Source organism: Podarcis raffonei, chromosome 1 (genome assembly GCF_027172205.1).
Source record: "Podarcis raffonei isolate rPodRaf1 chromosome 1, rPodRaf1.pri, whole genome shotgun sequence".
In the NCBI taxonomy this organism is placed as follows: Eukaryota; Metazoa; Chordata; class Lepidosauria; order Squamata; family Lacertidae; genus Podarcis; species Podarcis raffonei.
Genome location: NC_070602.1, coordinates 118093835 through 118118618, shown reverse-complemented (window position 1 = coordinate 118118618; position 24784 = coordinate 118093835). Strand labels below are relative to the sequence as shown.

General features: G+C 45.2%; 1 protein-coding gene across 1 annotated transcript in view; it reads left to right on the top strand.

Annotated features, from left to right (window-relative positions):
- The window catches only part of MYO3B (myosin IIIB), a 259294-nt gene that overhangs the window by 99112 nt on the left and 135398 nt on the right, over positions 1–24784 (top strand). Inside the window, exons 12-22 of the mRNA XM_053375945.1 lie at positions 685–789; positions 4794–4877; positions 5986–6188; positions 7555–7653; positions 11835–11949; positions 12225–12351; positions 12877–13087; positions 13972–14119; positions 15637–15790; positions 20194–20282; positions 20936–21065. Coding sequence (XP_053231920.1) covers positions 685–789; positions 4794–4877; positions 5986–6188; positions 7555–7653; positions 11835–11949; positions 12225–12351; positions 12877–13087; positions 13972–14119; positions 15637–15790; positions 20194–20282; positions 20936–21065 — 1465 coding nt within the window. The remainder of the gene's footprint in view (positions 1–684; positions 790–4793; positions 4878–5985; positions 6189–7554; positions 7654–11834; positions 11950–12224; positions 12352–12876; positions 13088–13971; positions 14120–15636; positions 15791–20193; positions 20283–20935; positions 21066–24784) is intronic.

Genomic DNA, 24784 nt, shown 5'->3' with positions numbered 1-24784 from the left:
ATGTTCTTACTAAATAAAAACAAAATAAAGCAAAAGTGTTTCTAAACAAAGGATATCAAATTATGAAGTTAAGCTGTACCCAGTACAGTCATACCTTGGTTCTCAAACACCTTGCGATTCAAACGTTTTGGCTCCCAAACGCCCCAAACCCGGAAGTGAGTGTTCCAGTTTGCGAACGTTCTTTGGAACCCAAATGTCCAATGTGGCTTCCGCGACTTCCAATTGGCTGCAGGAGCTTCCTGCAGCCAATTGGAAGCCGTGCCTTGGTTTCTGAACATTTTCGGAAGTCGACCAGACTTTCGGAATGGATTCTGTTCAAGAACCAAGGTACGGCTGTAATCTGTTTGCCCTCAGGCCCTTTGTTTTCATTATACTGTGAAGTGTTAGGAGTCATGTTAAAACTGAGACACTGTAGCTCAGTAGAACAGCACATGAGTTGCATGCAGAAGTTTCAATCTCTGGTTTCTCCACTTAAAAAGAATCAGGTGATGGGGCACCTGACTAGGCCAGATGGACAAATAATCTGACCTTTATATAGCAGACTCGGCAATCCCATTGAAAAATGCAAGCAGCACAGGGGAGTGGGGTGGGAAGTTTCTGTTCATTTATTTTTTAACTGGTGGGTGGGGCTTCTTATTACATGGCACACATGTTGTGCTTTGACACCTCTGTTTTTTCGTTTAGTTCTCCAAGCTTTACCACGGCGTGAAGCGCTCCTCAAACCCACCCCACATATTTGCCTCTGCAGATGCCGCTTATCAAGGCATGATAACTTTCAACAAAGACCAGGTAGGAAAATGTTTTAAAAGCATAAATATTTTTAAAATGCTGTTGTCTATACCAGTGGTTCCCACCTGCTTTCTCCCACAGACCGCTTGAAAATTGCTGAGGGAACTTAATTCTTTTACCCCCGCCTGCTGTAGCAATTGCAATATACTGTGCCTGATTCTGTGTGACTTTTAATTGTATTTCATTGCTTCTTTTATTCTTTATATTGTATTTTATTGTATTCGGATGGTAAGTCTTCTTCACAGACACCGCAGACCACCTGAACAAAGCTCGTGGACCACAGTTTGGGAACCCTTGGTCTACACAATGCAAGAGCACGTTGAATTTTTAGTTCACGTCAAACTTTCTGTGTGGAGCTTTCGGAAGTTTCACACAGCTAAAATAGAACTCTGAAGATCCCAGCACTACTCCAAACATCATGGCTTTGAAGTGTATACCTATGATTTTGAATTTGAACCCGACAAATACAAAATTGAAAATGTGTATCCTAGAGGACGGGACGTGAGTGGCGCTGTGGGTTAAACCACAGAGCCTAGGACTTGCCGATCAGAAGGTCGGTGGTTCGAATCCCCACGACGGGGTGAGCTCCCGTTGCTCGGTCCCTGCTCCTGCCAACCTAGCAGTTCAAAAGCACGTCAAAGTACAAGTAGATAAATAGGTACCACTCCGGCAGGAAGGTAAACGGCGTTTCCATGCGCTGCTCTGGTTCGCCAGAAGCGGCTTAGTCATGCTGACCACATGACCCGGAAGCTGTACACCAGCTCCCTCGGCCAATAAAGCGAGATGAGCACTGCAACCCCAGAGTCAGTCTGGATCTAATGGTCAGAGGTCCCTTTACCTTTACCTTTATCCTAGAGGCTGCAGTTGAGGGAAAATCTGGAGTCAAAATCAAGAGATTTTAAATTCAGCTTCATTATCCCCATAGGTAACATTTTGTGGGTCAGATTATTCATGCACAGCAACTCATGGGATTATGTCCTTGTATTGGGGCAAGAAGCTATCTGCTGCTGCACCTGCAGTGCACTAGTGAATGCCCTCACCTATGACACAGCTTGTTAAAAACAATTTAGAACACTTAAGGGTGTATTGATGCAGACCTGGGTCAAACAGGTAGACTAGGGTGGATGAAAAGAACTATAGTTCCCTGAGTTCTTTCAGGAAAGGGAACGACTAATTAATTTCCCTAGTTTAAGTCTGTGTTGTAGGCAGGCTTCTAATCTGACTCAGGGTTTCAATCACCGGGGCATGTAATAATTAATTTGCATGCTGCCAAGAGAGCAATTTATGCCTCCCTTTAGGTCAGATGTGCGTTGGTGGACTTTGGGAGAAGACTAGGAAGTACCAGACTCTTGTGGCTATAAGTCAAAGAAAGTAAGAGTCATTAACTCTGTGATCACTCATTTTCATGGTAAAAACACAATAGGGATACTTCTAATATAACTGTAATGAGGACACCAATCCAATTATATGGCAATGATTTTAATGAAAATGCAGTCGAGTGCTGCAGAAACAGGAGTCTTTATATCCCAAAGATTGCAATCTTGCAAGACTTTTTCATGTGAACTATGGCACGCAGAGATGGCTGCTGGCTCTAACAAAAGGCAGCGCTTTTAATTTGTCAGCTTTCTCCTTGGCATGGTTTGCCGCAGGATTGTACAATAATCCCGAGTCGGTATATTTTTAGATACGCATTTTAAAGAACCCCCAGAAAATAAATACAGGGATATGGCACTTTAGAAACAGTGGTGGAACCAGTTTTAAACCCAAATGGAGAAAGAGTTAAAATCTACAGTATGTGAGGATTTCAGAATGCATTAGTTACGGTGATCGTTTAGGAGGACCAACTTTTTCAAAAGCAGCACAGCCAAAGAATGGGGATGGTTGTTCTTCTGAGATGCTCCAGGAGAACCAAGTGAGATACTACAGCAAATGTATGGCTGCTGCCAGAAACAACAACTAGCCATTTGTCTCCCTCCTTCCACCACCCTAATACCAAGTTCAAAGTGCTGGTTTTAAGCTATAAAGCCTTAAACGGCTCAGGACCGCGATACCTCAAGGACGGCCTCTTTCCATATGAAGCTACCCAGACCCTGAGATCATCTTCTGAGTCCCTCCTTCATGTGCCTCCTCCTCGAGAGGTCCGGAGGGAGGCAACATGAGAACGGGGCCTTCTCTGCAGTGGCTCCCCGTCTGTGGAATGCTCTCCCCAGAGAAGTTCGCCTGGCGCCTTCATTATACAGCTTTAGGCGCCAGGCAAAAATGTTCATTTTTAACCAGGCCTTTGGTTGACCTGATTGACATCCTATACCCTTTTAAAATGTGGCTCTTTTTGTGCGGCTGTTATTGGGTTGTTATTTTATTTTAATTTTATATATTGTGATCTTTTCTGTGAACCGCCCTGAGACCTCCGGGGATAGGGCAGTATATAAATTCAAAACAAACAAACAAAACTTAAATATTTATTTGGTTTATACTGTACCCTTCAATGGATTCCCAGGATGTCTTTCAAAAAGTTCAAATTTTGAGAGACTGCTGTCTCTCTTACTTACCCAGTAGGTCACACTGACGTTTGCCAGAAAACTTCTCCCGCAAGTTCCAAAGAGATCTGACCACCACCCTCGTAATTTGGAACAGGGTCTTCAGTGTGGCTGCCCCTGCTCTGTGGAATACCATTCCTGTCAAGATACAGCATGCATCCTCTAGCTGCACTTAGTGGTTTGATCCTTAAACTTTCATGTATCTCATGGAAGCTGACTTCCCTGACTCAGGCGCACCTGGCTCAAGTTGCACCAAATGGGACAAGCTGTATAAATACGGTAGTCCACAGCAGCTATCTGACAAAGGTTGATCCCAGGGCAGCCAGAGGCAATCTGATCCTAGCCTTGTTGACTTGGCACAGCCATCTTTATCAATCTGAATGAGATGACCAGCAACAGAGTCTCATGTGGTCCTTTCCAGCTTCATGGTTCTATGTTTGCTTGGCTCACTTGCGTGCCAACTCTTAACCTGGAATGACCAGACCCAGAACCTGAAAGGTACTGTGGCTGACATTTCAGGTAATGTAAAGGGACTTCTCTGTACCCCAACCTGGTTTCTTCCAGGTGTTTTGGACTATAAATCCCAACAGCTCTGGCCAGCAAGGCCAATGGTCATGGATGATGTAGTGCCAAACCTTTGGTGGATACTAGGTTTGATTCAAAGACAGAAGGACTGTTCAGGTCAAGAGATGATGATTGTTCATCTTGAAATGTTCCCAATCCTGATATTTCACACATTAATCACACTAATTGACGACATTCTTCTTGGTTGAGGAATATAATGCTATAACATGATGTTGTAGCATTACGTAGTGGCAGGTGCATTTGGTATCATACGTGCTTTTAATCTGACTATACTTTTGGCTTTTCCCACTGATTTTATTGTTATTTAATCCAATGCCTATCATTGTGCAAGAAGCAAGAGAGGTCCAGTATACCTGAAGGAGCGTCTCCACTCCCATCATTCTGCCCGCACACTGAGGTCCAGCGCCGAGGGCCTTCTGGTGGTTCCCTCCCTGCGAGAAGCCAAGTTACAGGGAACCAGGCAGAGGGCCTTCTTGGTAGAGGCACCCGCCCTGTGGAACATCCTCCCACCAGATGTCAAAGAGAAAAACAACTACCAGACTTTCAGAAGACATCTGAAGGCAGCCCTGTTTAGGGAAGCTTTTAATGTTTGACAGACCATTGTATTTTAATATTTTGTTGGAAGCCGCCCAGAGTGGCTGGGGAAACCCAGCCAGATGGACGGGGTATAAATAATAAATTATTATTATTATTATTATTATTATTATTATTATTATTATTATGCAATATTTTTAAATCAAGTTGAGCATGATTTGTTGACCTCTGCAAAGGCAGCCAAATTGAAGATGCTCTGCTGTCTTAATGGTCTGTTAAGGTGCATGTCTGAGAGATTAACCACTGGAGCTGTAAACGATGCATATTTACCTCTGTTTTGTGTGTCAGTGCATTATCATCAGCGGAGAGAGCGGTGCTGGGAAGACCGAAAGTGCCCATCTCATTGTGCAGCATTTGACCTTCTTGGGAAAGGTATCTATTGACTGCCATGGTAGCATGAATATCTGTCAGCAGTGCAAAGTGCTTCCTGCGTTTGTCCACAGCGCTAAAATCATGCTCCCCTTCCCATCGTCTCCTCCAGCATGGCTGCAAGGAGACGATTGGAAATGTCTGCTTCTGTTTTCAATTGGCCACAGTTTGAAGTCGGCTTGTTTTAGTCACTCATCGTTAACATTAACTGCAGTTTGCCTGGGCTTTGATGTCACACTAAGCTGCAAAGCGATTAGTCAAAAACGGGAGTGAAAGATTCAGAAGTCCTCCTCACCGCTGTGCTGGGGGGAGCAGGAGGGGAGTGTGCGGTCCTGGTCCTCTATTAGATTTGATCTCATAATGCTTAGCCACAGTTTAGCATTACATGCAAACGTTCCTTTCATGCAGTTCCACTTATAGATCCTGCCTGGTTGCAAAAGCAGGTGTGGTAGTGGCCTGGCTTGGGAAAGCAAGATTTTATAGGGCTGCAAACAACACAGTTGACTTGAGGGGTGCATCTTAAGGATTATTGGCAATGTCATACAAAACCTGTGGATTATAGGCATAGCTGTCAATCGTCCCTTATTTGGCAGGAAAGTCCCTTATCCCAGCGTCATGTCTCACTGCTGTCCCTTATTGATGATGTCCCTTAAATTTCCCGGGTTTCAAAGAAAGCAGCTCCTCTCCCTCCCTCCCTGCCGGCCAGGGAGGAGGGAGGCTCCAACTGTGTTGCTTGGCTGCGTTGCTCACCCAATAAGGAGTCTAAGAACGACTGGGGGGTGGAGCTTGCATGCCTTGTGCCGTGTTGCCTGGGGACTCACCTTTGCTCAGCGCTTCCCAGCGGAGAAGTGACGGTGGTTTTCCTTGCTGCATCCCCTTTGCCGGGTTGCTGCGCTGTGGGAACCACCGCTTGAGGCTTCATTTGGCTGCTGGTTGACTAAAATCCCTTATGTTGGCTGCTGATCCCTTATTTTCAAGGCTGCTGGTCCCTTATTTTCAAATCTGTAAGTTGACAGCTATGACAAAGGTCTTTGGGGTAAAGAGATCTTCATGTTTTAAGCAAACTTTGTTCAGCTGGGGAATCCCTTGTAACCTGTTCCCATCTGTGAAGGCTAGCAATCGTGCTTTGCGGGAGAAGATTCTCCAGGTGAACCCCCTGGTTGAAGCCTTTGGAAATGCCTGCACTGCCATCAATGACAACTCCAGCCGTTTTGGGAAATACCTGGAAATGATGTTTACACCAACAGGAGCCGTCATGGGAGCAAAGATTTCCGAATATCTACTGGAAAAATCCAGAGTTATAAAACAAGCTGTGTAGGTATAAATTTGAATATTGCGCTCTCACCTGCCCCTCAGCTAGAAGCAATTTTACCTTCCTAGAAAACACACACATGTAGGGCAATATCTTCAATGAAATTTCTTCCAAGCGAGAGGCATTATCACAGATCAAGCATACCATATTTTTCCGTGTATAAGATGCCCCCATGTATAAGATGCCCCCTACTTTTAGGGACTCCAATTTAAGAAAATATGCATAGGCACTATCCGTGTATAAGAGCCCCTCCCCCCCTGATTTCTAACCTTATTTTAGAGTAAAAAAACCTAGTCTTATACATGGAAAAGTACAGTACAGTGGTACCTCAGGTTACATACGCTTCAGGTTACATATGCTTCAGGTTACAGACTTTGCTAACCAGAAATATTACCTCAGGTTAAGAACTTTGCTTCAGGTTGAGAACAGAAATTGTGCTCCAGCAGCGCAGCAGGCTCCATTAGCTAAAGTGGTACCTCAGGTTAAGAACAGTTTCAGGTTAAGAACGGACCTCCGGAACGAATTAAGTTCTTAACCCGAGGTACCACTGTATACACAGCCAGGTTGCTCACCGGTACAGAACAACAAACCCCTGTGTTGCAAACTTAACACAACAAACAACACAAGCAACACGATGACCAGTATACTAGATAGCACTGCAATTCTTATTGCATAATATACACAATTTAGTACAACAACAACAAAATTGTACACTTGTAAATTCTCTAATATATTTGAAATCAAGTGAACACACGTCTGTCAATCTTTGAAAGTCCGTAGAAGTATAAGAAGTCTATAGCTGAAACAAAATAATAGATGCTATCCTGTGGGCTAAGCGGTAAGACTTTTTAAGCTTTCTGATAAAACCTGAGGGAGGTGCAGAGAATAGCAACATGAAAAGAACTTTTCACAGGTGCCCTCCTGTTTGTGGAAGGCTCTCCCAAGAGAAACAGTGTGGTTGTGAGAATAGGCATACAGTCATACCTCGGGGTAAATGTGCTTCAAGTTAAGTATTTTCAGGTTGCGCTCTTAGGTGACCCGGAGGTAACAGAGTGCATTACTTCCAGGTATCGTCGCGCTCACATGCACAGACGTTTAAAATGACGTCACGCACATGCACGGAAGCAGAGAAACGTGACCTGTGCACACACAGATGCGCAGACGCGGGTTGCGTTCGCTTCAGGATGTGAACAGGGCTCCAGAATGGATCCCATTCGCATCCCGAGGTACCACTGTATGCACAATGTATGTAGGTATATGTAATATACATAAGTTTGCACGTGTAATAAAAGTGTTGAATATAGAGGTATGACATATTTAATACGTTACTATATAAGCCATAAAAGTAACTTTTTTTTTCTTTAACAGAGGGGAGAAAAACTTCCACATATTTTATTATATATATGCTGGCCTTTATCACCAGAAAAAACTCTTTGAATATAAGCTGCCTGAGAAAAAGCCTCCCAGGTAACCCATTACTAATTTGATTTTAATGCCAGATGTAATTAGCTATTGATTAGCTGTTGCTTCCAGCTTGATGCTTGAGTTAGAATATCCATTAACCCTTCCCCAACCCTTAAGGAACCTTTGTCAGCCTCTCATGTGTAAAAGCGGATAGATAAGATGGGAATTTGACCTGGGATGCTATTTTGGCCAAGCCATGCCCACCTGCTCTAGACCTGAAATCATGAGGAATATAGCAGGTACAGGACAGGTAAAGGTGCGGCCTTGCAGTTCTGTCCAAGTGCCAGGCATAGACCTGTAAACAATGATGTACAAACATGCCTCAGTTCACTTTGTTATTTTCTGTTGAACTGCAGTTGGCCTATTTTGCACAAGCTTGTTTACCATATACCTTTTTAAACTTTAGTTTTTAGCTTTAGTACACAGTTGTTGTTGTTGTTGTTGTTGTTTAGTCGTTTAGTCGTGTCCGACTCTTTGTGACCCCATGGACCAGAGCACGCCAGGCACTCCTGTCTTCCACTGCCTCCCGCAGTTTGGTCAAACTCATGCTGGTAGTTTCAAGAACAGTGTCCAACCATCTCGTCCTCTGTCGTCCCCTTCTGCTTGTGCCTTCAATCTTTCCCAACATCAGGGTCTTTTCCAGGGAGTCTTCTCTTCTCATGAGGTGGCCAAAGTATTGGAGCCTCAGCTTCAGGATCTGTCCTTCCAGTGAGCACTCAGGGCTGATTTCCTTCAGAATGGAGAGGTTTGATCTTCTTGCAGTCCATGGGACTCTCAAGAGTCTCCTCCAGCACCATAATTCAAAAGCATCAATTCTTCGGCGATCAGCCTTCTTTGTGGTCCAGCTCTCACTTCCATACATCACTACTGGGAAAGCCATAGCTTTAATCTCAGCCACCAACAGATCAGCTTTTCTTCCCTTGTTAATGAAGTAGCTCATGGCCCCATCACGAAGTCATCTATGGCTGCAAACCTAACCATGTCTACTCAGAAGTAGGTCCCATTAAATTCAGGGAAGTTTTTGATGTTTGATGTTCTACAGTGGTTTTATAATTTGTTGGAAGCTGAGCAGAGTGGCTGGGGCAACCCAGTCATGTGAATATATTATTATTATTATTATTATTATTATTATTATTATTATTATTATTATTATTATCAAGTAAGTGGGGTTAGGAATGCAGCCACTCTCACCTCCTTGATTTCAAAGTTCAGTTTTAACTTTGCATCCCATCTCATGGGACAGTTTAATTAAAAGTCAAAACAATTTCAGCAGGGAGGAGAATTTTAAATTTCATGTTACTTTTAAAACAAGGTTTTAAGGTGGACAAAAGTGGGCAGTCAAATCCGGATGGTTCTCCTCAGTTTGAAAATGGGGCTAGGACTTTAACTGAAGATCAGATCTACAGGTAGCAAAGATGCAAATTATTTCCATTTGAAAATAATTGTATTGAGAAATGCATTTCATTGGTTTTTAAAATTCACAATAGGAAGCAGATTAAGGGAAGGATCCATTGTAGCACTTTAATAATTGTTCTGTCAGTGTGTAAGCATTTTACCTTGCAAGATAACCCCCCCCCCATTTCTTTCCTCCCACATGCACTGTTCTGGGTCCATCCATCCCCAAGCCAATTTGAAGAGGTGCAGGGGAGGAGAGGAAGGAAAGCCCCATTGCACTAGGGGAAGTCCTTGTGCAGGTTTCCGCTAGCAGGACTCATTAGGTAAATCTGTCCCTATGACTGCAATCCTAATTCCACATACCTGGGAGTAAGCCTCACTGAATTCAGTGGGATTTATTTGTAAGTGGACATAATTAGGATTGCAGTCTTAGGGTATATTGACTGCCTCAGAAACAATAAAAAGGAAGAGGTACCTGTATCATGTAGGGACGCAGGTGGTGCTGTGGGTTAAACCACAGAGCCTAGGTCTTGCTGATCAGAAGGTCGGCGGTTCGAATCCCAGCGATGGGGTGAGCTCCCGTTGCTCGGGCCCTGCTCCTGCCAACCTAGCAGTTCGAAAGCATGTCAAAGTGCAAGTAGATAAATAGGTACCGCTCCAGTGGGAAGCTAAATGGCGTTTCTGTGCGCTGCTCTGGTTTGCCAGAAGCGGCTTAGTCATACTGGCCACATGACCCGGAAGCTGTCTGCGGACAAACGCTGGCTCCCTTGGCCTATAGAGCGAGATGAGCACGCAACCCCCGAGTCGGTCACGACTGGACCTAATGGTGAGGGGTCCCTTTACCTTTACCTGTATCATGAATATATGTTGTATGCCTTTGTGCATAACGTGCACATGTTTTTTAAAAAGTTCTAGAGAACTAAATGGCTTTCGCAACAAGAGTCCATGCTGTAATGGGGGTTGAAATCCACTCGGTGGTCCATTTTTGATGGATTCCCTTGTGCAGCGTTATGTTAGCTCAGTTGGTAGAGCAAGAGATTAAATCTCAGAATTGTGGGTTTGAGACCCATGTTAGCCCGGGGGTTAGACTAGATGGGGTCCTTTCCAATTCCACAATTTTAAGAATATTCTCCCAACTGAAGAGACTTCTCCCCCTAAATGACCATCAGCTGATAGTCTCCTGAAGGGATCCATTTTGCCTAATACTTGGAGAGCATCTTCAAATAAGGTTGTGCTTCAATGTCCTCCTTTGAAATGTGATTGATGTCAGTCACCTGAAATCGCCGTGACCCCAGATGATTGACAAGTGGCTGGTCCTTCCCACCTGTCAAGTTTGCTCACGGCAGGTAGAAGAGGTTGAGATCTGGGCTGCTGGGCTAAATTGATTCCCCACCCTTTTAACTATGTGAATCAAAAATAAAACTAAGAGCTTTCTTTCACTCTCTTGAATTGCATCTGTTTTGTTTTCCAAAATAGTTGGTTGCAGAGTTAATGGTACGTGTTAACATTATGCAAATAAACCCAAATGAATTGTTTTTAAATCTGTACATTATTATTACTTGGGTAATTGGCCTATAAGGACAGAGTTGCATTTACGTATTCCATTGTGTCAACTTTCAAGTGTGTGTTGTTGTTGTTTTCTACATTAACTTTATGAACTTGTCTGGTTTTATTGTCTAGAAATACCCATTTCAAAATAACAGCATCATGGCAACTCTTTGGACAACTACAGTGGCCAGTTTGCTGAACATTATAGCATAGGCAGAGAGGAGATAATCTCTCTCTCTCTCTCTCTCTCTCTCTCTCTCTCTCTCAGTTTGCACATAGGGTTATGTTGAATCCCTGTGAGGCTACGCAGTGTCAGAAGAGGAAGATAGGTTTTCATTTCACCCCAGATGCAGTGCTTTTCTCTTCACCGTAGTGAAAGAGTCATTCACATATATGGGAGTAAGAAAAGCAGTTTTCAACAATGTTATTAGTGGCTAAAACTTTTCAATCTAGTTTTGTGAGGAAAAGAAGGGAAAGCAGGTTTCGCCTATCCCCCAGCTTGCTGTTTGTAGCCTTGCTTTCAGTGAAAACCACCAAGACGCTTGCTGCTTCAAGTGTGTGTCTATCAGCCTTTTGGGAAGGGCTGTAGATCAGTGGATAAGCCTATTCTGCATGCAGAAGGTCGTATGTTCAATTCCAGCATCTCCAGGTATCTTGAGGTACCTCAAGCCAATTTTTTTCATAATTGTTTTTAAATAGGTTTATGTTTCTTGATGTTAACCAAATCCCTAAATACTTGACCTTTTTATGGACTTCAATCTCAATATTTTGTTCTAACTCCATTTTCCCCTCTTCCTTCAAATTTTTGACTAATAATTTAGTGAGAGACCTCCCAGAATAATTTTAAATATGTTGCAAGAGGGCTGCAGCTGATGGTGTAGGGAGGTCAGTGAAAATTGGGTGCCATGCCTTGCACAACTAGAAGTGCTTTTCACTAGTGCAAATATACCTTTGGGTACAACCTACTGAGTTCAATTTAATTGAAATCAAGCTTTCATCAAGGCTTAATCTGAGCACAAGGCTCAGCTCCCAAACTTTTCAATTTTGTGGTTCAGCTCTCCAAAGGATGAATCTGTGAGTGTCTCTGTGTGCGTGCAGAGTGCAAATTTCCAATGATCTTACAAATGTAGAGTTCCCAAGAAGGACTTCTGTACCTGTTGGGTTTGTCTTCTAGACAGCCTCTAGCACCAACACCTTCCTTTTCAGGAATGAAGAATGAATCTTATCTCTTTTTTATTTAGGTACATTGATAATGACACAGGAAGGGTGATGCATGACATTATTAGTAAAGAATCCTATGGGACACAGTTTGAAGCAATTCAGCATTGCTTCAGGATCATAGGGTTTACAGATGAGGTAAGTAGTGACTTTTCAATCTGCTGCCACAAAGATACTTGTCTTGCTCCAGAAGGCGGCAGGAATTCACCCATGCAGAGGGAGGCTGTCAGGGTGCCTGGTTGCACCCCTCTCAGAATTTTGCACCCGGGGCCACTGCCCCTCTGGCCCTCCCACACTACGCCACTGGTTACATCCCCCGTCTGCAGAGTGTGCTTTGAAGTGTTGAGTCTGAAGTCTGCTGACGCGTAGAGTTCTGACTTCTGAAGAGTTCTTGCTCTTCCTCTTGTTTGCAGGAAGTGCACTCAGTGTACCGAATTCTGGCTGGGATCTTAAATACAGGAAATATAGAATTTGCCGCCATTTCCTCACAACATCAAACGGATAAAAGCGAAGTGCCCAATGCCGAAGCCTTAGATAATGGTAAATATTGGCGGGAATTGTACTTCAGAGGACTTGTAGGGCAGGGATGGAGAACCTGCGGCCTTCTAGGTGTTGTCGGACTACGACTCCCATCATTCCTGACAGTTAGCCGTGCTGGCTGGGGCTGATGGGAGATGGAGTCCAACAACAGCCACAGGTTCGCCAGCCCTGCAGTAGTAGAATATGCATAAGAAAAGACCCGTTTCACACAAGATGTTGAGAGCCAGTGTGGTGTAGTGGTTAAGAGCGGTAGTCTCGTAATCTGGGGAACCGGGTTCGCGTCTCCGCTCCTCCACATGCAGCTGCTGGGTGACCTTGGGCTAGTCACACTTCTCTGAAGTCTCTCAGCCCCACTCACCTCACAGAGTGTTTGTTGTGGGGGAGGAAGGGAAAGGAGAATGTTAGCCGCTTTGAGACTCCTTCGGGTAGTGATAAAGCGGGATATCAAATCCAAACTCTTCTTCTTCTTCTGCCAAGGCCAACAGCTCCCATCTCATCCTGACATGTCTGTGTGTCCTCTTTCAGCCGCTGCCCTGTTGAGTATTGGCTCAGAGGAACTCCAGGAAGCTCTCACCTCTCACTGCGTTGTGACACGAGGCGAGACTATTATCCGGACAAACACTGTAGACAAAGCAGCCGATGTGCGGGATGCCATGTCAAAGGCACTTTATGGCCGACTCTTCAGCTGGATCGTAAATCGCATTAATACCCTGCTGCAGCCTGATAAAAATATATGGCAAGTCCACACATCAACAAGCAGCATGTGTGCTGGTGGAGTCTTCTGTGTCTATATATTTCTTTTTATTTTACGGGGAGGAATTTACTGTTTGTTTTAGATAATGCCTCTAAACGGCCTCCGTGCTGTGATTCTGCATTTTGGTTTCCAGGACGTTAACTCCAGTGTTTTCGAAGAGTTGGCTAGGATTTAACCAAGTAGGTCAATGGGGATCAGTGTGGGGTTAAAATCCCATCAGCTCTTTGAAAATACATCACAAAGCGATGTTTTTAAAGTTAGTCTGTTTTATGGTGAAAAGCTACTGAAGTCCTTTTAATGATAAGGCTATAGCGTACAAAACGTTTAACATGGTGTGCTCCCACTTAAAACTGTCACTAAAAACTACCTAAGCTGATTTAGCAGCTCATATACAAAGCTTAGCTGTGGGGTGGACTGCAAGGTAAGTGGATTATGCCAATTGCATTAAGATCCCCAAAATAATAAAATGGCATTTAGTGAGCTATTGATAAATAAGGAATTGTGCTGTACAATTATTTTATGGGTACATGGAAACATTTAATTATATAATCTAGTGGACCAGTTCACACAGGCTTGAATGCAAGAACTTTGTGTGCAGTGAATAACTATAGTTTTGCACTTTCAGGGAGTGCAAAACGCGATTTGCATTTCTGCCAAGGCATTCTTCCTATATCTTTTCAATGCTGAGAGTCTTGCACAACTTTTTACATTATTTTATTTAGTGTCATACCTTTCAATAGTTTTCAAAGCAATAAATTGAACACAATTAAATAAAATATAAAACAGATACTAGGGCTGAATTTGCATTTACAAAACTGATTTCCAATGGTGTTTCAGTTATGGATTTTGTATATTTTTCTACCCAGCAATGCCGAAAGCGGAATGAATGTTGGTATACTGGATATTTTCGGATTCGAGAACTTCACAAGGAACTCTTTCGAACAGCTGTGCATAAACATTGCAAATGAGCAGATCCAGTTTTATTTCAATCAGCACATCTTTGCACTTGAGCAGGCAAGGTTTACTTAATTACTGTTGGCTAGCTCTGTATCAATGTCTCTAGGCTAAACTTGGGGCTTGTGAGAGGAGTGAACTATAGGAGATGACTGGAACTTCCGAATTCATCTCCTCCTTTATATATGGTTAGAGTGATATTGGGTATATCTTGAGAGATAAATATTGCTTGGGGGGGCTTCCCATATAAACTCAAGAGAAAAGCAATAAGGTGACTAATGAAATTTGTGTTGGTATTTTTATTTGGTTAAAGATAAAAAAGATGGTGTATAATAAAAGGAGAATTCCCTGCATGTCTGGATCCAGGTTTGGGGCAACTACTCTTTGGTGAGAAAACCCCAGCAGAGATTTAAATTCACAAAATAATATGCAGCAAAGTAAAGTATTGGAAATATAGGCTGTTGGACCTTTAAATCATCCCTGTTTAAGTTGTTTCCAGAGTTCCCCTCTTCCCTTAGCATAGAAAGAGACCACACGTTTGTAAGTTTAAAATGATTTACGTACAAACACTTTGAAGGTCAGATTCATGTGCTTTTCCATGCAGCAGTAATAAAAAACACAGGCAGGAAAACTCAGGTCCCAAAGTGGTAAATGTTTCTAAATTATTTGTATAGAAACAGAAAGATAGCTTGCTTAAGCCACGCGGTCTGAGTTTGGAGCATTCTTCATAGACCTCCTTACTGGTTAGGTTCACATGGTAGAATGGGAAGAACAAAGGTCTGATAACCCTTCCTCCCAAGGTGACCTAGCTAAGCCTACTCTATGATCTCAACCCCTTCATTCATTCATTACTCTTCAGAACGCTGGTTATATACAGCTGCTTATCCTACAACTTGGACCCCAATGCTTTGGGCTTGGCACCTTGTAGCGGGTTTCACATGTAATGTTTGTGAAAACAGAATGTCATTGCTGGGCACAACACAAGCACGACTGATCTCTGTGATATTTCGACAATATGAATGTTGTATAAGCTTTAATTATATGGAAATTAACCAAGGGGGGGGGAAATGTCTGCAAGATGCCTGGAAAAGGACGCGGGTGGCGCTGTGGGTTAAACCACAGAGCCTAGGACTTGCCGATCAGAAGGTCAGCGGTTCGAATCCCCGCGACGGGGTGAGCACGCGTTGCTCGGTCCCTGCTCCTGCCAACCTAGCAGTTCGAAAGCACATCAAAGTGCAAGTAGATAAATAGGTACCGCTCTGGCAGGAAGGTAAACGGCGTTTCTGTGCGCTGCTCTGGTTCGCCAGAAGCGGCTTAGTCATGCTGGTCACATGACCCGGAAGCTGTACACCGGCTCCCTTGGCCTGTAAAGCGAGATGAGCGTCGCAACCCCAGAGTCGGCCATGACTGGACCTAATGGTCAGGGGTCCCTTTACCTTTAAACATCTGATAAAATGTGTGTTGCAGTGGTTTGCCTCGCTCTGTTGTCACCTTTGTAAATAAATCACACTGGGCGAGAAGAGACAGCTGGTAGAGGTGACATTCAAATTTGCTGACTTTCATAAATCTTCCTTTAGATGGAATATCAGAATGAAGGAATCGATGCTCCTATGGTTGACTATGAAGACAACAGGCCACTCCTGGACACGTTCCTTCAGAAACCAATGGGGCTACTTTCTCTGCTTGATGAAGAAAGCCGATTTCCCCAGGCAACAGACCTTACTTTAGTTGGTACGCCATGTCCAGCAATCCTCAACCGTGATTTTATATATACTTGGGGGGGAGGAGGAGAGAAAGAAGGCCATAGATATTTTCATATTGCTTTAACTCATGACCATGTATTAAATTTCTGTTGCTTTGGTCAACCTATTAAGTCCCCATGAGCTTTGCCAATTGGAATTTTCTCCATACAGATCACTGATTTTCGGTTTTAATTGATAGGGGCAGTGGCGTAGCGTGGGGGGTGCAAGGGGGCCGGCTGCACCGGGCGCAACATCTGGGCGGGGGGCGCTCGCACTCGCAGCTCTCTGCCCCTACCTGGCTGAGCCCCACCCCTGGGGGCGCAAATTACTTGCCTTGCCCCGGGTGATGACAACCCATGCTACGCCACTAGATAGGGGTCTACTATGAGCACTGTTAATATTAGCTCACCTTGAAGACCTTGAAGACCTAGCTCACCTTGAAGACCCATAGGCGTTTTGGTGTCATTGGCTTGGATCCTAGCTTCTGTCCCATGAATGGAGCAGAACTCTTCTTCTGTTAAATCGTTTTTATTAATTTTCCAATAAAAAACATCCAATTAACATATCAAATCATAACCCAATTAAAATAAAAAACTAAAATAAAAAAGACCAAATTATCATCCAAATTATAATTATTAATTTTTCGTGGCTTCCCATAGTCTGGACCTTGAAGCATATCTCCAAATCTCAATCCTGCCTCTCCTCGTTGTTTCCATATTTTCCACATCTCGATTCTAACGCTTTAAAGTTCTCCGTCTCTGGCTCTATGATTCTCAATCATGTCAGACATCATAGATCCTTTCATCCATCGAGTACAGCTTTATTTGTGTATATATCTTTTGGAGCAGAACTCTTCTGATGCAACAGAACTTTCCATCCTCTCACTTCTCTGTCCAGGGCACAGCCCCCTTTCCCTCCTGAAAACCCATTCCTGGGGGTTAGGGGACTTGCACGCGTGTACCAGTTTACTTCTTTTCATGCTGCAGCTCTCAAAACATTTACACAAATTTTTAAGTAGCAATATGTAAAAAAAGTAAAGGAACAAATAAAAATGATATCCCTTCCCTAACTATAGCAGGAAAAGAGAATCACAAAAAGGCAGGGGATGCGGATGGCGCTGTGGGTTAAACCACAGAGCCTAGGACTTGCTGATCAGAAGGTCGGTGGTTCGAATCCCCGCAACGGGGTGAGCTCCCGTTGTTCAGTCCCTGCTCCTGCCAACCTAGCAGTTTGAAAGCACATCAAAGTGCAAGTAGATAAATAGGTACCGCTCCGGTGGGGGAGGTAAACGGCGTTTTCGTGCGCTGCTCTGGTTCGCCAGAAGCGGCTTAGCCATGCTGGCCACATGACCAGGAAGCTGTACCCCGGCTCCCTCGGTCAATGAAGCGAGATGAGCGCCGTAACCGCAGAGTCGGCCATGACTGGACCTAATGGTCAGGGTCCCTTTACCTTTACCTTACCCCACCAATGGAAGTTCATTCGGCTTGTGCAACAGCATCTCTGGATGTGAATGGTTATCTCTGACCAGACCACTGCGTTGGAAATAGTGAGTTAAAGAAAAAGCATGGGGTGATTCATGTCGCCATTGCCAAAAACGACATGGTCATGTGAAGGCATCTCCTTGAGGGCCCAACTGCTGTTTGCCGCATCCAGAAAATAAAATGTTAGAAAATCAGCATTTTCCACGAAAATTGAATATACAGAGCTTATTTGAGAGTAGCTCTGAAACTATTTCGCAACGTGAAAAGTGGATCACTTTGCAGTGACACCTCTGGATCAAAAATGGTTGCGTGATTCAGGAATGGACTCATGAGAGCAGCACAGAGATTTATTAATATTATTTTTGGCTACTTGTTTACTCTGTTGGCTTTGGCTGGCTTCCTACTAATTAAACAAAAACTGTTTGTTGCTACTCAGTTTGTGCCAGCTGGTCAAACACTGGGAAATTTGCACAACCCACCCTAGACATCTGCTAATATTGGGACAACAAATTCTGTTTTCTACTTAGACTTCCTGCTCCAGTGGTGATAGCAGGAAAATAGACACTGGTGCTATTTCTGCTAATGTCTAAGCTGGCTTTTTTTGACCTTACCCTATATATGTAAGTCAACTGTTGTCCTAAACCTAACTGTATATCAAATATGAAATAAATGTCAGGTGAAGAAAATTAATGCAGTTGCACATGACATGGCAAAATTATTCAATAAAGCTGGCAGAATTAAGAAAGTTTGATCTTTGTGAAACATCTGGCCATTCTAAGCTTCAAAGGCCAAGTTTGTGAAACATCTGGCCATTCTAAGCTTTAAAGGCCTCTCCCCTTCCATAAACTGTCTTGCCATCCTTAATGCAACTACACCAGCATAGGTGTTAATCTCTGGCATGTATTCAATGAATTGGGCCTTAGAGAAGCCATTCTTCTTCTCTGTCTTAATCCCACCACTGCCACCATCAGTACAATGGGAATGATAATACTGACCAACCTGCCAGGACTTTTATATACATACATACGTAGCAGGGAGAGCCAAGGTGGTACTGCCCTAGATATTGCTGGACTCCAGCTCCTGTCATGATTGTACATTGGTCAGTTGAAAACCTAATACAGTCGTACCTTGGACGTCAAACAGAATCCGTTCCAGAAGTCTGTTCAACTTCCAAAATGTTCAGAAACCAAATTGTGGCTTCTGATTGGCTGCAGGAAGCTCCTGCAGCCAATCAGGCCATGGAAGCCTTGTCGGACATTGGGGTTCCAAAGAACATTTACAAACCAGGACACTCACTCCCGGGTTTGCAGCGTTTGGGAGCCAAAACGTCCGAGTACCAAGGCTTTTGGGATTCCAGGTACGACTGTAAGGCTTAAAAAATTAGGACTCTTTCTAGGGAAAAACAGTGACATTAAAGATGTTGGAATTGTCCCTAAGGCTTGAAAAATACTGTGAAGTTTCACAGTTTTTATAATATGTTAACTAGTTGACCAAGAGTGGGGGAGAAGGACCTGTAGTCGTGTCAAGTCTAGAAGAACAAGGGGCCACACCAGTTTTATTTCTTTACCCTGAACGTTTGATTTTTGTGCTGGACCCTGCTTTCTTATGCAGGGACTTAATCCTGTAGCATCAACACCAGTGCTCTTTCCCCTGCCTTTCCCCCACCCCAATCCAGTCTGGGGTTTGCTCCTGAACCCACAAGCCTCATGATGTGTCAGCATCCCCTCCACCACAAGTGTTGACAACCTTGTTTTACACGCCTTGCTCAAGCTTGGCAAGGGACTTTGGCAAAAAAACACACAACACAACCCAAGGGCAACACACCTTCTCCTGTGATGGCCTGGGAATCAGATTCAGAGGCTGAACCTGAGGGATCCCAGCCTGTACAGGATTCCCCGCCTCCAGAACCAGCTGAGCCGGGGCTGGGGCTTGAGCCTGAAGGGTCCTCACCTGTGCTGGATCCTCAGGTGCAGGCATCAGCTGAGTCTGCTCTGGCTCCTGAGATGATGGAGGACCCATTGCCTGCAGGTGCTCCACCCTCAGCCCCGTCAGAGGAGGAGGAGGTTGCCTCTGGGTCCGGTAACCCTCCAGCCTCTCCTGAGCTGCAGAGGCTCAGGGCAGAGAGGCGGAGGGAACTAAGTTCCCGCAGGAGGAGTGCTCGCCTCCAGGCCAGGAGAGGCGAGTGGCCCGTGGACCGGGGCCGCCCTATGCCTCAAGGCAGATAAAAGCCAGCCAGCCCCAATCCCAAGTTGCGGGAGCAACATTGTTGGTAGCCTGTTCCTGCCTGCATCCTGTCCTGCTTTTCTGCCGGAGCTCCTGACCTCACCCGACTCCCTGCCTTGGACCCCGCTTCAGCTTTGATGGACTGCCTCCATACTGCACCCTTGACCTCGGACTGGACTCGGACCTCGCCTCTCGGTTAGCCCCCGGGACCAACACATCTCCCTTCAGGCATCACTGAATACTGACTCTCTGAATTTCCAGAATCTTAAACTTGTGGCTTGTAGTAGGGCTGTGAGTAGTTCTAGAGATATATCCTAAATGTTGTAGCTTTGCTTTGTAAAGAAAAAAGTAAGGCAAAATAAGATGGATATTGGCAATCTCTGCTGGCAGTCCTCCTGTAGCTTTCCATAAATAGCTGAGAAGTGGTAGGAGGGTGACAGAAATGCGAGGGGAAAGTGACTTACCTGTTAGTTCACTAGGATAATTCCTTTTCAAAGCAAACAGAAAGAAAGAACAAAAGAGTCGTGAGAGATGTCAAGGAAAGAAGTGTGGGCTGCTGCCATTACTGCAAAGAAAAACAACATCATTTGGATATGTGGGCAGGAAGCATCCACACATAATTGCCAAGGCCCGTCTGTGGTTCAGAGAATGGACTAGTAATTATGTTTCCTCTTCTTTAAACAATTAGATAAATTTGAAGATAATTTACGATGCAAGTACTTCTGGAGACCCAAGCGAGTGGAGCTGTGTTTTGGCATTCAACACTACGCTGGAAAGGTAGGTGCTATATATAACTTGATACAAGTCCGAATGCAGTATATGATCCGGTTTCTCTTAAAGTGCTTTTGGATTCTCTTTAACGTTTTAAATGTGTTCGTATTTCAAAATCTAGAAAGTCTTTTTTTAAAAAAAACCCAAAACAAAACACCATGATAGCAGTGTTTGAGGATGTTCTAATCTCTACTGTCATGGTCTGGGGCAAGAAACATCTGGTGCCTTGCATCCATTTTGAGCCTACAGCTGGCTCTCTCAGGCCATTGACCTACCTGAACACACACACACTAGCCTTTGACATTTGATATTTGTGTGGCTTTTGTGGGGCCACCTCTATTGTTTTATGTACATTCCTTGGTTTGTTTTAAATCTGGCATCCCCAAACTTGGCCCTCCATCTGTTTTGGTACTACAATTCCCAGCATCCATGACCACTGGATGATGGGAGTTGTAGTCCTAAAGTATCTGGAGGGCCAAGTTGGGGGGTGCCTGTTTCAAATGGATTTCAAGATTATATGGTTGTAACCTACCCTGGGACCTTGTGATGAAGGGCAGGTGAGAAATTCCTTAAATAAAACAATAAATAACTATAGCTTTTAAATACATAGCAGAATTTTATAATGACCGGTTTTGCTTTTAACCTCCCCTATGGTATAGGTGCAGTACGATGCTTATGGCTTCCTTGAGAAGAACAGAGACACTCTTCCTGCTGACATAGTGGTGGTCCTCAGGACTTCAGAGAACAGGCTTCTCCAGCAGCTCTTCTCAAGTCCTTTAACCAAAACAGGTACTCCTTATCTTCTTCTTCTCTGGCGATCACTCGAAACCAAGTAAGGTTGTCTTCCATAAACACGGTTTTAACAATGAGTCCGTAAGTGACTGTGGAGGCCAATTCTGGATCCACACGTCCTTCCACAGTGGGGACATTGGTTTCCAAGTGGGAGTTGATCACGGTGTGGATTTGCCAAACATGCCTCTTCTTAGTACGTTTCTCCCTTGCGTCCTGAGTTTGAGCGTCTTCAAAGCCCATGACACCTTTGGTAAAAGCTGTTCTCCAGTTGGAGCGCTCGCAGGCCAGTGTTTCCCACTTGTCGGTGCTTATACTATTTTTTTTAGATTTGCCTTGAGAGAGTCTTTAAACCTCTTTTGTTGACCACCAGCATTACGCTTTCCATTTTTAAGTTCAGAGGTCCATTTCAGGTCCATTACCATGTTGAACTGCAGGGTGGATTTCTGCTTTCAATGCGCATGCAGAGATCCCCTGTGAATAATAATTTGTCAGTTCACTTCTGTGTGAGGAAAAAGTTCAGCATGTGTGTTCCTGATGCATCCACGGAGCTCTTTCGGACATGAAAGTGAATGGGAAGCCCTTCCTTGTGAGTGTGCCAAAAAGACAAAAGAAAATTCTCCTCTCTGTGGATTAGACAGCACGATTCTGTAACACACCACATAAAGATAACCTGTACATATGCTCACTGTTGGAAGCAAACAGGGTCTGTCAGTAACCACTGCATGGAAGAAAAATAGTTCATTTCTGTCAGGGAACTGCCATCTGAGACTAAGGAGGTGGAAGGGCTCATGGAGGGTGAGAGAGACCATTCAGCGGAGGAGGGGACCAGCAGGGGGAGAAGTGGAGTTCCAAGGGAAAGTGAGTCGGAGGGAGGGCTCAGAGACACTTCAAGCGGGAGCAGCGGGGAGATTTCAGGACCTCCTGTAGGGACACCCACTCCTCGCCGGAAACTGTCACGCCGAGAGTCCAGAAGACGCGTTTCCGTTAAGGAGCTTTTATGCTGGAAGAAGTTCCGTAAACGCCCACTGTCCGATTCAACGAGCGATTGATGGAGTCATGTTTAAGGAGCTCCATCACAGACAGAGGTTTGGGGACTTAGCCAAACTCTGAGGGATTAGGATTTTACGCACAAGCAGCTCATCATCCCATCACAGCAATCGGACAGTCCCTGAAAGCAGCTTGTGCAGAGAGGCATCATGAGTAACCCAGCCGGAGCCGGAGGAGCAGCAGGAGCTGGAGAGGGTCCAAGCCTGGAAGAAAGGTACAGAGTGTTGGAACTCCAGCTAGCAATGCAAACGGCGAGGCTAGAAGAAAGGAGGGCGCAGGATGCAGAAAAGGCAAAAGGCGCTACACTAGCAAGAAAGATGCCAGGAATGGTGCAGAAGTTTGGGGGGGACCCCAGGAACTACCAAGCCTTTAGGACAGAGATGCAGTATGCTCTTGAACTGCAGTTTAATGACTTTCCCGACGAGGCATCGAGAGTGGCGTTTGTGATTGGCCATCTCGAAGGAGGGGCGAGAGATTGGGTCAGACCCCTGATGGCAGGGAATAGTGACATGCTGAAGGACGCGAGGAAGTTTTTTCGCGCCATGGATTTGATGTTTTCCAGCGAGATTGAACAGGGGCTGGTGCGCAGACAATTGATGGCGTGCAAACAGGGGAGCCGATCGGTTCGTGAGTACTGGACTGAGTTTACAATGTTGATACATAGATTGGGGTGGGACCTTTCGGCGGAACCCATTCAAATGCTCTTTGAAGAGGGGCTTTCTTCGGCGGTGAAAGATGAACTTTCCCGGGCGCCCAGGGCGGAGTCTATGGACCAGCTGACCAAATCAGCGCTGACCATTGGAGCACGCCAGGAGGCAAGAGCCTTGGAGAAGCAGGAGGGGAAAGGAGAGCGTTGGAGGGATTTCCGCATTCCAGAGATTCCAGAACCAAGTTTCCCGCCAGGAGAGCCGATGGAAGTTGGAACAGCGCGCGCGCACGCAGTTTCAAATCCCAGTGAAGGGAGGAAGAAGGAGGGAAAGAGCGCCAAGAAATGTTATCTCTGCCAGCAACCAGGTCACTTTGCCAGAGTCTGCCCGCAAAGAAAGGAATGGCAAGGGATGGCGGGAGCTGTTGGGGGGAAGGAGGAGGAAGTCCAGGAGCCAGTAAAAGCCAACGCCTGTCTGCCTCTGTCAGGGCACTGCAGACAGGCCAAGGAGCAGTAAAAGTGCCCACTCCGGAACCTCCAAGACCAGCCCTAGTAATAGAGGTGTTGCTAGAGCTGGCAAACGGATACCCACTAAAGACTAAGGCGCTGCTGGACTCAGGCAGCTCCTGTAATTTTATGAGCAAGGAGTTTGCAGCTGAACACCAGATACAGACACTCCCTTTAAGCAACCCCCTGCAGGTCACCACGATCGATGGGAGGGAGCTGCTGGGAGGAGAAGTCAGCCTACAAACCGTCCCAATGGTTATGAGGGTGGCCAGGCACACTGAGAGGATAGCGTTCAATGTAGCCACCCTGGGAGGGGCTCCAGTCATTTTGGGAATGAGCTGGCTAGCGTTGCATGACCCGCTAGTGGGCTGGCATCAGAGAGTGGTCTCCTTTGGGTCAGCACATTGTCTGGAACACTGCAGAGAGGGAAAGGTGCCAGAAGGGGCAAAAGCCTCTCTAGCAGGGACGGAAGTGGCGGACAAAGGGAAGGTGCCCAAACAATACGCTGACCTGAGCAAGGTCTTCAGTGAAAGGGAAGCAGATAAATTACCACCGCACAGAGACTTTGACTGCCAAATTAATCTGGTCCCTGGGGCCCAGCTCCCCGTGGGCAAGCTGTACGCCATGTCAGACAGGGAAATGCAGGAGTTAAGGGAGTTTATTGATAAAAACCTGAAGAGGGGCTTCATCAGAGAGTCCAGAGCGGTGGGGGGGAGCCCAGTGTTTTTTGTGGACAAAAAAAACACGGATAAACCGAGATTGGTCGTGGACTACCGGGCCCTAAATGCCGTGTCAGAACCAGTGACTTTCCCCATGCCCAGGATTGATGACATTTTGACCAGGGTGAGGAAGGGAAAGATATTCACGAAACTGGACCTGAGAGGAGCATACAACCTGATACGAATAAAGAAGGGGGATGAATGGAAAACCACCATGTTCACCCCTTTGGGGGCGTTTGAATATCTCGTTATGCCATTCGGATTACAATCAGGCTCCGCCTGTTTTCAATCGCTCATGAACCACGTACTGGGACCTTTGCTCTACAAGAATTGTGTGGCCTTCCTCGATGACGTGCTGATATATTCAGAGAATGAGGAGCAGCATGTAAAGGATGTCAGGGAAGTGCTGAGCCAGCTGCAAGCAAACCAGTTGTGGGTGAAATTGGAGAAGTGTCAGTTCCACACCAAGGAGGTGGAATTCCTGGGGTACCGCTTATCAGACAAGGGATTAGCCATGGATCCAGGCAAGGTCCAGGCGGTGCTGGAATGGAAGACACCGAAAACGAAAAAAGATGTGCAAAGGTTCTTAGGGTTTGGGAACTTTTACCGTAAATTCATCAAGAACTTTGCCCACTTAACGGCTCCCATCACGGACTGTCTAAGCAGCAAGAAGAAATTCGTTTGGACGGCGGAGGCGGAGCATGCTTTTGAGGAATTGAAAAGGGCATTCGCTTCGGAAGAACAGCTCCTGCATGTGGATTTACAAAAACCCATGAGAGTGGAAACTGATGCCTCAG